This window comes from Pan paniscus, chromosome 21, assembly GCF_029289425.2.
Source record: "Pan paniscus chromosome 21, NHGRI_mPanPan1-v2.0_pri, whole genome shotgun sequence".
Lineage (NCBI taxonomy): Eukaryota > Metazoa > Chordata > Mammalia > Primates > Hominidae > Pan > Pan paniscus.
In genome coordinates this window covers 6,046,846-6,062,099 of record NC_073270.2, presented here as the reverse complement: position 1 = coordinate 6,062,099, position 15,254 = coordinate 6,046,846, and the positions used below count along the sequence as shown (strand labels likewise).

The 15,254-nt window shown below is 43.6% G+C and overlaps 1 protein-coding gene across 10 annotated transcripts; it reads left to right on the top strand.

The window, feature by feature from the left end:
- Positions 1-1,456: 1,456 nt before the first annotated feature.
- TMEM230 (transmembrane protein 230) lies at positions 1,457-14,770 on the top strand. Of its 10 annotated transcripts, XM_055104522.2 has the most exons (6): positions 1,641-1,846; positions 2,780-2,824; positions 5,142-5,255; positions 8,292-8,414; positions 11,128-11,279; positions 13,691-14,770. In XM_055104522.2, the coding sequence occupies exons 3-6, from the start codon at positions 5,157-5,159 to the stop codon at positions 13,716-13,718; spliced, it is 402 nt and encodes a 133-aa protein (XP_054960497.1). In that variant the 5' UTR covers positions 1,641-1,846; positions 2,780-2,824; positions 5,142-5,156; the 3' UTR covers positions 13,719-14,770. The 10 variants fall into 10 exon arrangements, with proteins under 10 accessions (XP_003821390.1, XP_054960494.1, XP_063457064.1 ...); XM_055104519.2 differs by lacking the exons at positions 1,641-1,846; positions 2,780-2,824 and adding an exon at positions 1,476-1,615; XM_055104520.2 differs by lacking the exon at positions 2,780-2,824 and having other exon boundaries at positions 1,600-1,846.
- The last annotated feature ends 484 nt before the right edge of the window (positions 14,771-15,254 follow it).

Genomic DNA, 15,254 nt, shown 5'->3' with positions numbered 1-15,254 from the left:
GCCCAAGGAGTATGGTTGTACAAAATTTCTCTAGTATAAGTATACTTTGCAACTTCACTCAAAGGATGAAGATGTCTTAAATTCCATGGATGTTGGATCCAACCAAGAAAGTGAAAAAGCCCTGAAGTTGTGAAGAAAGACTTAAAAACATTCCCACTAATAGCTACAAGTTCACTGTGTGCTGTGTATTAAGAATTTTTTGCCAGGCACAGTGCCTGACACCTGTAATCCCAGCACTTTGGGAGGTAGGCGGATCAACTAAAGTCAGGAGTTCGAGACCAGCCTGGTCAACATGGTGAAACCCCATTTCTACTAAAAATGCAAAAAAAAATTAGCCAGGCATGGTGGCGCATGCCTGTAGTCCCAGCTACTTGGGAGGCTGAGGCAGAAGAATCGCTTAAACCCAGGAGGTGGAGGTTGCAGTGAGCCGAGATCATGCCACTGCACTCCAGCCTGGTCAACAGAGTGAGACTCCATCTCAAAAAAAATTATTATTGGCTGGTTTAATAGTAGTAGGTTATCAGAACTTACTAACAGTATCACTAAAGTAGGTATACAACCCCTGCTGCTCAATTTGGCTTTAGGAAAAACATTTTTAAAAATTGCTTTATCATAATCCTTTTTTCCAGTGCATTTTTGTGTTTGGTAGATTAAATGACTGATTTCTTTCTTATATTACTTGGACTGAGTTCTAGTTACTGGACATGAGAATTAACCATGTCCAGTAGTAAGTTCATTTTCCTACAGTGTGCCTGTGAGTGGAGAAGGAAATAGGCTGCAAAAGAGCCCGATGGAACTTTGGGGTGGTGGATATATTTCCATCTAGATTGGTGATGGTTCTAGGACCGTATGTAGTTTCAGAGCTCATCTATTTGTACTTGTGTATAAATACTTTAATAAACCTAACTTTTAAAAAAGCTTCATTTGCCGCAAAATGTCCCTTGTGGGCAGGCCTTTTACCTGGACAAGCCCTAGAGATAAGCCCAAGTTTGTGGGGCTATTCAAGGGAAGTATAGTGGGGTGTTGACAGCACAGACAAGTGTGCTATTCAAAGGAAGTGTGGTAGTGGGGTGGTGACGGCGCGCGCCCATGGAAGGCTGGCGCCTTGCAGCGGATATCTGGCCGCTCTGACTGCTGGTCCTGAGGCTCGACGGACTCGGCTTCTGCCTCCCTGGGAAGCCACGGCGGTCTCTAGCGTGGCCCCTGTACTGAGGAGGGGAGAAACCACGTAGCCGGCTTGCCCTGGACCTGACTGTGACCCAGGCAGGTGAGGACCCTAGGTGCTCGCCCGCCACAGCGGAGGTAGCCGGCGGCAGGCACAGGTCGCGGCTGCTTAAACAAAACCCACGAAGAAGCATTCGGGCCGTGCAGCCCCGGAGTCCAGTGCCTCCTGCAGGTGACACTCGGTAAGGGTTAGCCCGGGAAGCTGGGTAAGGAGACAAACGCTTCCGGAGACGCAACTTCCGGCGCGCCTGTTTCCGGCACGCCACTTCCGGCGCACTGATCCCGCCTGGGGCCGGCTGAGTGGCACTTAAGCGGGCCATGCAGTGCAACCTTGGGCGCTGCCAACCCTGGGCGAGCTCTGGGTGTGCGGGCGGCCTGGCGCGGCGCTCCGGTAAGTCGTGTGTGCGGCGGGGCGGGGACAGAACCGTCCTCTCGGGCTCTGGGCGTGTCCGAGACCGCGCTCCCCGCCGAAATCAAGCTCCGAGTCATCCGTGTGGGGCATTCGTCCTCCCTGGCACAGTTGGCCTCTTTCCAGAAGCCCGTTTTGTTTGTTTTACGTCTAAATTCGCGTCGGTTCTTATTTCTCTCCCTGGCAAGGTCTGAGGACGGGTAGGAGAATAACGTATGTAGAGGCGCGTAATGCCAGGCACTGTGCCAAACGTTTTATGATGCTTTTAGAACTCTCGTAACATTCAGGTGCTGAGGGAGTTTGGGGGTAGCGGTGAGCTGGTAAAAAGCCTGTTGGGAACGAAGACTGATACTTTGAAAATGCTCGTTTTAATTTTTCCCCCCTTTTAGAATCCTCTTTGCCAAGAATAAACATTCGTCTCCCCTCTCCCTCACGCCCCTGCGATGTATTGTTTTGATGCGGATGTATGAACACTTAATGTCAGGGGACGTACTTTAAAAAAAAGTCTAACTGCAAGTTAGATGTGGTTAAATGCCCTCAAAAACCACACATACTGGTAGTTTGAACTTTCTTTTATAGAATTAAATGCAGCCGGGATCACAACATTAAAAACCCAGTATTTGACGCAGTTTGATCCAATCTTTTTTGAAAAGTATAGAGATTAACATTATGCTAATTTTTAAATACTTGATTTCTAGACCAGGATGTAATCAATAAAAAGGGACATTAATATTTAGCACCAATTATTTAATTATGCTAGTTATTTTACATTGACTGCAAGCCACGTAAAACAGTTTGTTAGGCCGGGCGCGCTGGCTCACGCCTGTAATCCCAGCACTTTGGGAGGCCGAGGCGGACGGATCAAAAGGTCAGGAGTTTGAGACCAGCCTGGCCAATATGGTGAAGCCCGTCTCTACTAAAAATAGAAAAATTAGCCGGGCGTGGTAGCAGGCGCCTGTAATCCCAGCCACTTGGGAGGCTGATGCAGGAGAATCGTTTGAACCCTGGAGGCGGAGGTTGCAGTGAGCTGAGATCGGGTCCCTAAACTCTAGCCTGGGTGACAGAGCGAGACTCCAAGACTCCGTCTCAAAAAAAAGAAAACACCAAAAAAAAAAAGAAAAACAATTTGTTATTTTTTGGAATTAGGTATGTACAAAGTACTTAGAACAGCTGGCATCTAACAAAGACTAGGTAAGTACTAACCACCATTATTGTCATGATGATAATGATGAATTTTAAAAATGCCATCCCAGAGAAAAACTAGTCCTTTTTTTATGTTGCCCTTATGCCCTTATTGAAATACTTAATTTTCTTTTTTTTTTTTAATTTTTTTATTTTTTTAGGTGGAGTCTAGTTCTGTCACCCAGGCTGGAGCCCAGTGGTGCGATCTCAGCTCACTGCAATTTCCGCCTCCCGGCTTTAAGCGATTCTTCTGCTTCAGCCTCCCGAGTAGCTGGGACTACAGGCACCCACCACCATGCCCGGCTAATTTTTGTATTTCTAGTAGAGACAGGGTTTCCCCATATTGGCCAGGCTGGTCTCGAACTCCTGACCTTGTGATCCATCTGCCTTGGCCTCCCAAAGTGCTAGGATTACAGGTGTGAGCCACTGCGCCTGGTCAGGTTTCTCTTTTTTAAAGATATGTTTTTGAATTTAGAATTTAAAAACCCTGACTAAAATATATTTACCCATTTTGATCATATAGCTTTGTTACTTTATGGAGGAAAAGTGGACAAATTTAAAAAAAATTTTTTTTTTTTTTTTTTTTTGACTCAGAGTCTCATTCTGTCGCCCAGGCTGGAGTGCAGTGGTGCAGTCTCGGCTCACTGTAACCTCCGTCTCCCAGGCTCAAGCGATTCTCGTGCCTCAGCCTTCCAAATAGCTGGGATTACAGGTGTGTGCCACTGCACCTGGCTAATTTTTGTAGTTTTAGTAGAAATGGGGTTTCACCATGTCGGCCAAGCTGGTCTCGAATTCCTGACCTCAGGTAACCCACCCACCTCAGCCTCCCAAAGTTCTGGGATTACAGGCGTGAGCTATCATGCCCGGCCTATTAATACAAATTGTCTTAATTTAAATGTTATGATTGTTCAAACTTACCCACTGTCTCTTAAACTAGTGACATAATAGCCATGATTTCATTACCGCTGTCTGCTTTGAATATTTTGAACAAGAAACCAGGTTGTTATTCCATTTTTTTCTTTCTTTATTTAAAATTTTTTGTAAGATATTATACCATATTCCATTTCTTAAGGTTGGTACAGAAGTAATTAGGAAAATGAAATCACTACTTTCAGTGCTTGGGATGGGACAGAGAGGTGGGCGCGTCTGGAGGCACTAGTATAGCCAGGCCTGTATCCAAATTTACAAGGGGCCCGGCGCAGTGGCCTGTAATCCCGGCACTTTGGAAGGCTGAGTTGGGCAGATCACTTGAGGTCAGAAGTTCGAGACCAGCCTAGCCAACGTGGTAAAACCCCATCTCTACTAAAAATACAAAAATTAGCCAGGCGTGGTGGCGCACGCCTGTAATCCCAGCTACTCAGGAGGCTGAGGCAGGAGGATTGCTTGAACCCAGGAGGCGGAGGCAGCAGTGAACGGAGATTGCGCCACTGCACTCCATCCTGGACAACAAAGTGAGACTATCGCAAAGGAAAAAAAAAAAAAAAACTGAGTTCGAGACCAGCCCGGCCACCATGGTGAAAACCAGTCGTTACTTAAAAAATACAAAAATTAACTAGGCATGGTGGTGCATAGCTATAATCCCAACTACTCGGGAGGCTGAGGCAGGAGAATCGTTTGAACCTGGGAGGCGGTGGTTGTAGTGAGCTGAGATCAACCCACTGCACTTTAGCCTGGGTGACAAAGCAAGACACCGTCTCCAAAAAAAAAAAACAAACAACAACAACAAAAAAACCCCACAAATTTACGGCAAGAAACTTTACAGATCTTTTGCGTTAAAAGGTTGATCTCTATCGAGGGGAAATAGGCAAAATGCTGATGTGAGTGTATTCCATTCCCTGCCCTCTTCTCCCTCCCTGTCAAACAAGAGAATCATTTGAGTATATGCTCCTCTTGCTTTTTCTTAAGAGCGGGAGCAGGGGACAGGCCATGCTGTGGTGTCAGGTGGACCTAGATTTAAGTCCCCATTATTCTACCTAGTCTCTATGTGACTTTGGAAAAATTAAAAGTCAGGGAATCTTGGTGGCAAAATAAACTGGAATGTGATTCTTGGTGAGTGTCTTCACTGTCATTCTACAAGGACAGACCAGACTAGATATTTAATACATAGTGAGAATCTTTTCACTGTGTCAGAGGCATATCTGGTTTTCCATATGCATATGCCTCTGACACAATGAAAATTTAGCAGTGAAGTGTAAATTGCCCATTGCTAGTCTGACATGGCAGCCCAGAACTCCAGTGCACAGCATCTAATAATCCTGAACTCATTGGCTATAATGCACCATTGTCATCTACAGACAATAACGGGTTTTTTGTTTTTAAACTGTAGCTGTGTCAGCGTGTTATGATGCCGTCCCGTACCAACCTGGCTACCGGAATCCCCAGTAGTAAAGTGAAATATTCAAGGCTCTCCAGCACAGACGATGGCTACATTGACCTTCAGGTAAATGCAGAAGAGAACTGACAAGACTGACTGGCTGTGTTTCTGTTGAGTTAGCAGGAAGACCTTCCAGATGGAGATTTTGCTAACTGTCCTTGGGGATTAGAGGGAGCAAAAAGAAGAAAACTCAGCTCTGAGACCCTTTCAGCCATAATCGCAGAAGAGGGCCGTGGCAGGGTAGTTTCAAACCAATTCCAGTATTGTCCATTTCTAAGAATTTTTAGTTGTAACGCCAGAGCCTTGTAGTTAACAGGTTTTATTTACTTTATTCAGAAACTAATCAGATTGTGTTTTGTTAAGTGGAGTTTTTTGTTGTTGTTTTTTTTTAAGGAACTTTAAAATTTTTGTTAGGTGGAATTTTTTTTATCACTGTTTATTTACACTTTAGTCAAAGCCAGTTCACCTTTTAAGGGAGAAACTTATTACTAAAGCCAGCAGATTGTGGGAATCTTCCTTCTTTCCTGATGTCATGAGATCCAATTTATTAAAGGTATTCTTTGTGATAAATAGTAAGTAAAACACAGTATTTATTAAGTTTGTATCCTACCCTAACCATTTATAAACTAGTCAATACTACAGCATCTCCTTTTGCGCACTTCCCCTTACGATAGAATGTTCTAGGTGGAACTAGGGCCAACGAGGAAGTAGCAGGAAACCATCCTTTATAAATAAATAAATTACTCTTTGGACCCACATTTGAAGGAGAGATAAAAATAGATCTGGAAAGATCTGGGAAGCTTCCAGCCACTTAGGTCAGATACAACCATGAGCCAAACCTTGGAAAATTTGTCTCTGAATCTTAACCTTGAATTGAATTTGTTCATAAGGCAGGTTTACTTGCTATGTGGAACAAACAACTAATCATTTGGAATAAGCTGAAATTGTCTTCTTTTCCTTTTTTTTTTTTTTTTTTTGGAGACGGAGTTTTAGTCTTGTTGCCCAGGCTGAAGTGCAGTGGCGCAACCTTGGCTCACTGCAACCTCTGCCTCCCAGGTTCAAGCGATTCTCCTGCCTCAGCCTCCCAAGTAGCTGGGATTACAGGCATGCGCCACCATGCCCAGCTAATTTTGTATTTTTAGTAGAGACAGTGTTTCTCCATGTTGGTCAGGCTGGTCTTGAACTCCTGACCTCAGGTGATCATCCTGCCTCGGCCTCCCCAAGTGCTGGGATTATAGGCGTGAGCCACCTTGCCCAGCCTCTTGTTTTGTTTTGTTTTGTTTTTAAGATGTAGTCTTGCTCTGTTGCCCAGGCTGGACTGCAGTGGTACAATCCTGGCTCACTGCAACCTCCCCCTCCTGGTTCAAGTGATTCTTGTACCTCAGCCGCCCTAGTAGCTGAGGGATTACAGGCATGCACCACCATGCCTGGCCAATTTTCGTATTTTTAGTATAGATGGGGTTTCGCCATGTTGGCCAGTCTGGTCTCGAACTCTTAACCTCCAGTGATTCACCCACTTCGGCCTCCCAAAGCGCTGGAATTACAGGCGTGAGTCACCGCGCCCAGCCTTTTTTTTTTTTTTTTCTTTTTTTTTTTTTTGAGACAGGGTCTTGCTCTTTTGCCCAGGCTTGGGTACAGTGGCACAATCAAGACTCACTGTAACCTTGACCTTCTGGGCTCAAATAGTCTTCTCACCTCTGCCTCCTGAATAGCTGGGACCACAAGCATGTGCCACCACACCCAGCTAATTTTAAAATTTTTTGTAGAGACAGGATCTCTGAAATCCCCATAAGTTAGTACAGCCATCTGTGTGCCAGGCAGTTAATAAATATATGTCTAACAAATGAATGACTGTAAAGTCATTTCTGTTTTTGTTTTAAAGGAAAGTTTCTTATGATACAATGAATGATTTATGGAATGAGATTCGAACTAGAGTGAATGACATTCCTCTGAGATTCCTTTGAGTAACTGTGAGAGCAATAACTAGAGCTTCATCTCTTGCCAGTCCCTTTTATTTCTCAGAGCTGCACTGGGTGGTAGGACATACTTAAGACACATAAAGCATCTAGTTTGGTTCTTAATTACCCTTCTGTTTTTGTTGTTGTTGTATTTGAAACAGGCTCTGGCTCTGTCACCCAGGCTGGAGTGCAGTGGTGCAATCTCAACTCGCTGCCTCTTCACCTCCTGGGCTCAAGCCATCCTCCCACCTCAGCCTCCCAAGTAGCTGGGACTGCAGGCACATGCCACCACGCCCGGCTACTTTTTGTATTTTTTGTAGAGACGAGGTTTTACCATGTTGCTCAGGCTGGTCTCAAACTCCTGAACTCAAGTGATCCGCCTGCCTCAGCCTCCCACATTGCTGGGATTACAGGTGTGAGCTCTCCTCCCTGTTTTAAAGTGTTTGAGACTGGGCTTGATGGCTTATACCTGTAATCCCAGCACTTTGGGAGGCAGAGGTGGAAGGATTCTCTTGAGCCCAGGAGTTGGAGACCACCCTGGGCACCATAGTGAGACCTCGTCTCTACAGAAAAATTTAAAAATTAGCTGGGCATGGTGGCGTATACTTGTAGTCCCAGCTACTTGAGAGGATGAGGCAAGAGAATTGCTTGAGCCCAGGAGTTCGAGGCTGCAATGAGCTGTAATTGCACCACTGCACTCCAGCCTGGGTGATAGAGCAAGACTCTGTCTCTAAAATCATAAAAATTAGGCCGGGCGCGGTGGCTCATGCCTGTAATCCCAGCACTTTGGGAGGCCGAGGCGGGCGGATCACCTGAGGTCAGGAGTTCAAGCCCAGCCAGGTCAACAAGGTGAAACCCTGTCTCTACTAAAAATACCAAAAAAATTAGCCGGGTGTAGTGGCGGGCACCTGTAACCCCAGCTGCTCAGGAGGCTGAGACAGGAGAATCACTTGAATCCAGGAGGCAGAGGTTGCAGTGAGCCAAGATCGCGCCATTGCTCTCCAGCCTGGGCAACAAGAACGAAACTCCATCTCAAAACAAACAAACAAAAACATAAAAATTACAAATAATTAATTAAATGTTTGAACCCAGGTATTTGCATTAATGTTCTTCATTGTCTTTTTCATCTCTGTTTCTCTTCCAGTTTAAGAAAACCCCTCCTAAGATCCCTTATAAGGCCATCGCACTTGCCACTGTGCTGTTTTTGATTGGCGCCTTTCTCATTATTATAGGCTCCCTCCTGCTGTCAGGCTACATCAGCAAAGGGGTAAGCTGACGGGCATGTGGGAATAAGCTGTGAGATTTTTAAAATGTTAGCCAAGGCTCTAGTGTGCGTGTGTGTGTGTGTGTGTGTGTGTGTGTGTGTGTGTGTGTCCATGTCCATCCCAGTGGTCTATTTTTTTTGAGACAGGGTCTTGCTCTGTCATCCAAGCTAGAGTGCAGTGGCACAACCTTTACCTCCCTGGGCTCAAGCGATCCTCCCACCTCAGCCTCCCGAGTAGCTGGGACTACACGTGTGTGCCACCACACCCAGCTAATTTTATTTTTTATTTATTTATTTTTGTTTGTTTTATTTTGTATAGAGACAGGGTTTCACTATGTTGCCCAGGCTGATCTCTAACTCCTGAGGTCAAGCAGTCTGCCTGCCTCAGCCTTCCAAAGTGCTGGGATTGCAGGTGTGAACCATTGCCCCTGGCCAATTTTCTTTCCAATTTTTACGGGTACATAGTAGGTGTATATACTTAGGGGATACATGAGGTATTTTGATACAGCCATGCATTCATAATAATCACATCAGGCTAAATGGGGTATCCATCCCCTCAAGCATTCATCATTTGTATTACATTCCAATTATACTTTTATTTATTTATTTATTTTGAGACAGAGTCAGGCTGGAGTGCAGTGGCATAATATCGGCTAACTGCAACCTCCGCCTCCCAGGTTCATGCTATTCTTGTGCCTCAGCCTCCCGAGTAGCTGGAATTACAGACATGCGCCACCGCACCCGGCTAATGTTGGTATTTTTAGTAGAGATGGGGTTTCGCCATGTTGACCAGGCTGGCCTCCAAAGTGTTGGGATTACAGGCATGAACCACTGCGCCTGGCCTATTTTTTAGTTATATATATACATATACACATACATACATACATACATATATATATATTTTGGAGACAGAGTCTTGTTCTGTCACCCAGGCTGGAGTGCAGTGGCAGGATCTCAGCTCACTGTAACCTCCGGCTCCTGGGTTCAAGTGATTCTCCTGCCTCAGCCTCCTGAGTTAGCTGGGACTACGGTGGCAAGCCAGCACACTTGGCTTATTTTTGTATTTTTAGTAGAGATGGGTTTTTGCCATGTTGGCCAGGCTGGTCACGAACTCCTGACCTCAAGCGGCCTGCCCGCCTGGGCCTCCTAAAGTGCTGGGATTACAGGCGTGAGCTACCACGTCCAGCCTTAGTTATTATATTTTTACATGTACAATAAATTATTCTCTAGTCACTTTGTGCTATCAAATACTAGAGCTTATTCGTTCTATGTAACTGTATTTTGTACCCGTTAACCTTCCCCATTCCACCCTACCTTTCCCAGCCTTTGGTAGCCATCATTCTACAATATCCATGAGTTCAATTGTTTTAATTTCTAGTTCCCGCAAATGAGTGAGAACATGGAAAGTGTGTCTTTCTGTGCCTGGCTTATTTCACTTAACATAACGTTCTCCAGTTTCATCCATGTTGTTGCAAGTGACAGGATCTCATTCTTTTTAGTGGCTGAATAGTACTCCATTGCATATATGTACTGTATTTTCTTTATTCACTTGTCTGTTGAAGAACACTTTGGTTGCTTCCAGAGCTTGGCTGTTGTGAATAGTGCTGTCATAAATATGGAAGTGCAGATATCTCTTTGATAAACTGATTTCCTTTCTTTTGGGTATAACCTAGCTGTGATTGCTGGATCATATGGTAGTTCTATTTCATACTGTTCTCCATAGTGGCTATACTAATTTACATTCCCATCAACATTGTATGAGGGTTCCCTTTTCTCCACATCCTCGCTAGCATTTGTTATTGCCGTTTTTTTGGATAAAAGCCATTTTGGCTGGGTGCAGTGGCTCACGCCTGTAGTCCCAGCACTTTTGGAGGCCGAGGCAGGAGGATCACTTGAGCCCAGGAGTTCGAGACCAGCCTGGGCAACATAGTGAGACCTTGTGTCTATATTTTTTAAAAAGCCATTTTAACTAGGATGAGATGATATCTCATTGTAGTCTTGATTTGCATTTCTTTGATCAATGATGTTAAGCACTTTTTCATATACCTATTTGCCATTTGTATGTCTTCTTTTGAGAAATGCCCATTTTTGATTGGATTATTAGATTTTTTTCCTACAGAGTTTGAGCTCCTTATATATTCTGGTTATTAATTCCTTGTCAGATGGATACTTTGCATATATTTTTTCCCATTCTGTGGGTCGTCTCTTCACTTTGTTGATTGTTTCCTTTGCTGTACAGAAGCTTTTTAACCCGATGTGATCTCATTTATCTGTTTTTGCTTTGGTTGCTTGTGCTTTTGGGGGCATTACTCAAGAAATCTTTGCCCAGTCCAGCATCCTGGAGAGTTTCCCCCATGTTTTCTTATAGTAGTTTCATAGTTTTAGGTCTTACATTTAAGTGTTTAATCCATTCTCATTTGATTTTTGTATATGCAAGAGATTTGAGGGGTCTAGTTTCATTCTTCGGCATATGGATATCCAGTTTTCCTAATACCATTTATTGAAAAGACTGGTTCTTTCCCCAGTGTATGTTTTTTTGTTTTTTGTTTTTTTTGTTTGTTTTTTTTTTTTTTTTTGAGACAGAATCTCACTGTGTCATCCAGGCTGGAGTGCAGTGGCACCATCTCGGCTCACTGCAACCTCAGCCTCCCAAATAACTGGGACCACAGGCATGTGCCACCACACTTGGTTAATTTTTTTTTCATTTTTTGTATAGATGAGGTTTTGCCGTGTTGCCCAGGCTGATCTCCAACTCCTAGACTCAAGCAGTCCAGGAGTAGAGTGGTGTGATCACAGCTCTCTGCAACCTCGATCTTCAGGGCTCAGTCGATCCTCCCACCTCAGCTTCCCAAGTAGCTGGAGTTACAGGTGTGAGTCACCATACCTAGCTAATTTTTTTGTTTGTTTGGTAGAGATGAGATCTCATTATGTTGCCCAGGCTGGTCTTAAACTCCTAGGCTCAAGCAATCCTCCTGCCTCAGCCTCCCAAAGTGCTGGAATTACAGGCTTTAGCCACTGCACCCCTCTGACTGTGTTCCCCGTTGTGTGTTAATTATGGTCAGTGTGAGGCCCACCCTAGCCTCCCAAAGTACTGGGATTACAGGCGTGAGCCACCACACCCAGTGGATGTAGAATTTTATCAAATGCTTTTCTAGCATCGATTGAAATAATCATATGGTTTTTGTCCTTCATTCTGCTGATACGATTTTATCACATCGATTGGTTTGTATAAGTTGAACCATCCTTGCCTCTCTGGGATAAATCCCACTTGGTCCTGATGAATGATCTTTTTAACGTATTGTTGAATTCAGTTTGCTAGTATTATCCTCCTTATTGAGGATTTTTGCATCAATGTTCATCAGGGATATTGGCCTATTTTTCTTTTTTCGATGTGTCTTTGCCTAGTTTTGGTATCAGGGTAAAACTGGCCTAGTAGAATCAGTTTGGAAGTATTCTCTCCATGTCTGTTCAGAATAGTTTCAGTAGGATTAGTATTCTTTTTTTTTTTTTTTTTTTTTTGAGACAGGGTCTCATCTGTCATGCAGGCGTAGTGCAGTGGTGCGATCTCAGCTCACTGCAACCTTTGCCTCCCCGGCTTATGTGATCCTGCCACCTCAGCCTCACTAGCAACTGGGACCACAGGCATATACCACCATGCCCATCTAATTTTTGTATTTTTTGTCAAGACAGGATTTTACCATGTTGACCAGGCTGGTCTTGAAATCCTGAGCTCAAGCAATCTGCCTGCCTTGGCCTCCCAAAGTGCTGGGATTACAGGAGTGAACCACCATGCCCAGCCAAGTATTAATTCTTTAACTGGTATAATTCAGCAGTGAAACCATCTAGTCCCAGGCTTCTCTTTGCTAAGAGACTTTTTATTATGGCCTTAATCTCATTACTCTTTGTCTATTCGGGTTTTAGATTTTTTTCATGGTTCAATCTTTGTTTTTATATTCATGTCTGGTACAGCAGATTCCAGCAGAAAAACCAAAAAGATTTTCTTTTACATTTTGTTATCTGTTGGCAAAACATGTTTTTCTTCCTTTGAGCAACAGTAAACTTCCATAGTTCCTATAAGGGAGGTGGTGGCAGGTAGGCAAACTTGGCCTCTGAGATATTAGACAGTTTGCCCTGTCATAGTTTGGAACAACATGGCTGAGCCTGGCATACAGGAGTCCTGATTGGTAAAGGGCTGTAGCTGGAGCAGCATGCTGTCATTGTAGCTGTGCAGTGCCATGGACATACTGTCAGTATTTGGAGAGAAATAGCAATTCTGTTATATGTGTGGGGTCACTGTGCCTCATAAGTCAGTTCCTTCTTACAGTAGGTTTGGTTGGAGTTCCTGTTGAGCTTCAATATGAAACCTTAGAAACCTAAAGTAGTTGGTGGTTCTTTCTCATGGGCTGTCCCCACATACACAGTGTCCAAGTTGTCTTGAACCAATTCTGACTATAATTAACACACAACAGGGAACACAGCCAGCCAGGTGCAGTGGCTCAAGCCTATAATTCTAGCATTTTGGGAGGCTGAGGCAGGAGGATTGCTTGAGCCCCAGAGTTCGAGACCAGCCTGGGCAACATAGCGAGACCTCATCTCTACCAAACAAACAAATGTACAAAATGAGCCGGGTATGGTGACTCACACCTGTAACTCCAGCTACTTGGAGGCTGAGGTGGGAGGATCACTTGAGCCTGGGAAGTCGAGGTTGCAGTGAGCTGTAATCACACCACTGTACTCCAGCCCGAGCAACAGAGCAAGACTCTTACCTCAAAAAAAAAAAAGAAAAAAGAGAAAGAAAAGAAAACCTGAAAGGCTGAGAAAAACACAGAGTTTATTGTAGTGGTATCTGTACAATTACAAAAGGTGAAAAACAACCGAAGTGTCCAGCAGCTGTATGTGGGGCAGTTAAGTAAAACTGTGGTATGTCCATTTCGGTGGAATGTTACACATCCTTACAGTTTAAATGTATGAAAAGGTTTTAATAATATTGGCCACAGGACACAGAGTATGGTGTGTTCACAACTAAGAGCTTTAAAAAAAGGAAAAGAAGCCAAAATATCTGGATGAGAATGGGTCATTTTTTTCTTTATAATTGTTAGTACTTTGTAGTTTTTCTTCAATTTATAATCAGGAGGAAACCTTTTCCCTTGGTGGTATACAACTCAAAGAAAATGTACTGAAGAGTATAAAATACTGATCTAAGGATTAGGTCTGTGACGTTTTATTTTAAAATGTGTAACTCTTACGGTACTAATGTGTTTGCCTCCTTCTGCCACCAGGGGGCAGACCGGGCCGTTCCAGTCCTGATCATTGGCATTCTGGTGTTCCTACCCGGATTTTACCACCTGCGCATCGCTTACTATGCATCCAAAGGCTACCGTGGTTACTCCTATGATGACATTCCAGACTTTGATGACTAGCACCCACCCCATAGCTGAGGAGGAGTCACAGTGGAACTGTCCCAGCTTTAAGATATCTAGCAGAAACTATAGCTGAGGACTAAGGAATTCTGCAGCTTGCAGATGTTTAAGAAAATAATGGCCAGATTTTTTGGGTCCTTCCCAAAGATGTTAAGTGAACCTACAGTTAGCTAATTAGGACAAGCTCTATTTTTCATCCCTTGGCCCTGACAAGTTTTTCCACAGGAATATGTATCATGGAAGAATAGAGGTTACTCTGTAATGGAAAAGTGTTGCCTGCCACCACCCTCTGTAGAGCTGAGCATTTCTTTTCAATAGTCTTCATTGCCAATTTGTTCTTGTAGCAAATGGAACAATGTAGTATGGCTAATTTCTTATTATTACGTAATTTATTTTAAAAATATCTGAGTATATTATCCTGTACACTTATCCCTACCTTCATGTTCCAGTGGAAGACCTTAGTAAAATCAAAGATCAGTGAGTTCATCTGTAATATTTTTTTTACTTGCTTTCTTACTGACAGCAACCAGGAATTTTTTTATCCTGCAGAGCAAGTTTTCAAAATGTAAATACTTCCTCTGTTTAACAGTCCTTGGCCCATTCTGATCCAGTTCACCAGTAGGTTGGACAGCATATAATTTGCATCATTTTGTCCCTTGTAAATCAAGATGTTCTGCAGATTATTCCTTTAACGGCTGGACTTTTGGCTGTTTCCCAATGAAACATGTAGTGGTTATTATTTAGAGTTTATAGCCGTATTGCTAGCACCTTGTAGTATATCATCATTCTGCTCATGATTCCAAGGATCAGCCTGGATGCCTAGAGGACTAGATCGCCTTAGTTTGATTCTATTTTTTAGCTTGCAAAAAGTGACTTATATTCCAAAGAAATTAAAATGTTAAAATCCAAATCCTAGAAATAAAATGAGTTAACTTCAAACATTTCAGAAAACTTTTAATGATTTTATGATATCTTTAATCCCAGTACCTAGATCTACCTTAGTTTCTAGGTAGCTGGCATTGTGGGTCACACTCAACTTTCCCTAACTCTGAGGTTATGGACTTGGGCAACTGGAAGCCTGGACATGGCATCAGCTGAGTTGCAAGGCTGTGGGAAGAGCAAGTTTTAGATGTCTACTCAATATCCAAGTGGAGCTGTTGAGGAGGCAGTTGCGATGCATGTGTGTGTCTAGAGTTTAAGAGTGGGTCTTGGATGGAAATAGAAATTTGGGAGTCAGCATTTGGACAGTATCTTAAAAGCTAGAGGGCTGTTTGAGATCACCAGTAGAGTGAGTGTAGTTGGAGGAAAAAAAAAAAAAACTCAGGAAGTGAGGGACAAAGAGAGGGTGACCTGAAGCAACCTCCAAGATTAGGAACTTTTGGTAATGGGAATGTTGACTGGGGAGTCCAGTAATCTAGAGTGC

Coding starts and splice junctions, on each gene's coding strand:
- TMEM230 (XM_055104519.2), top strand. CDS start 5,157: ATGATGCCGTCCCGTACCAACCTGGCTACCGGAATCCCCAGTAGTAAA. Junction 5,256..8,291: donor ATGGCTACATTGACCTTCAG/GTAAATGCAGAA, acceptor TTTCTCTTCCAG/TTTAAGAAAACCCCTCCTAA. Junction 8,415..11,127: donor CAGGCTACATCAGCAAAGGG/GTAAGCTGACGG, acceptor TTTTTTGTATAG/ATGAGGTTTTGCCGTGTTGC.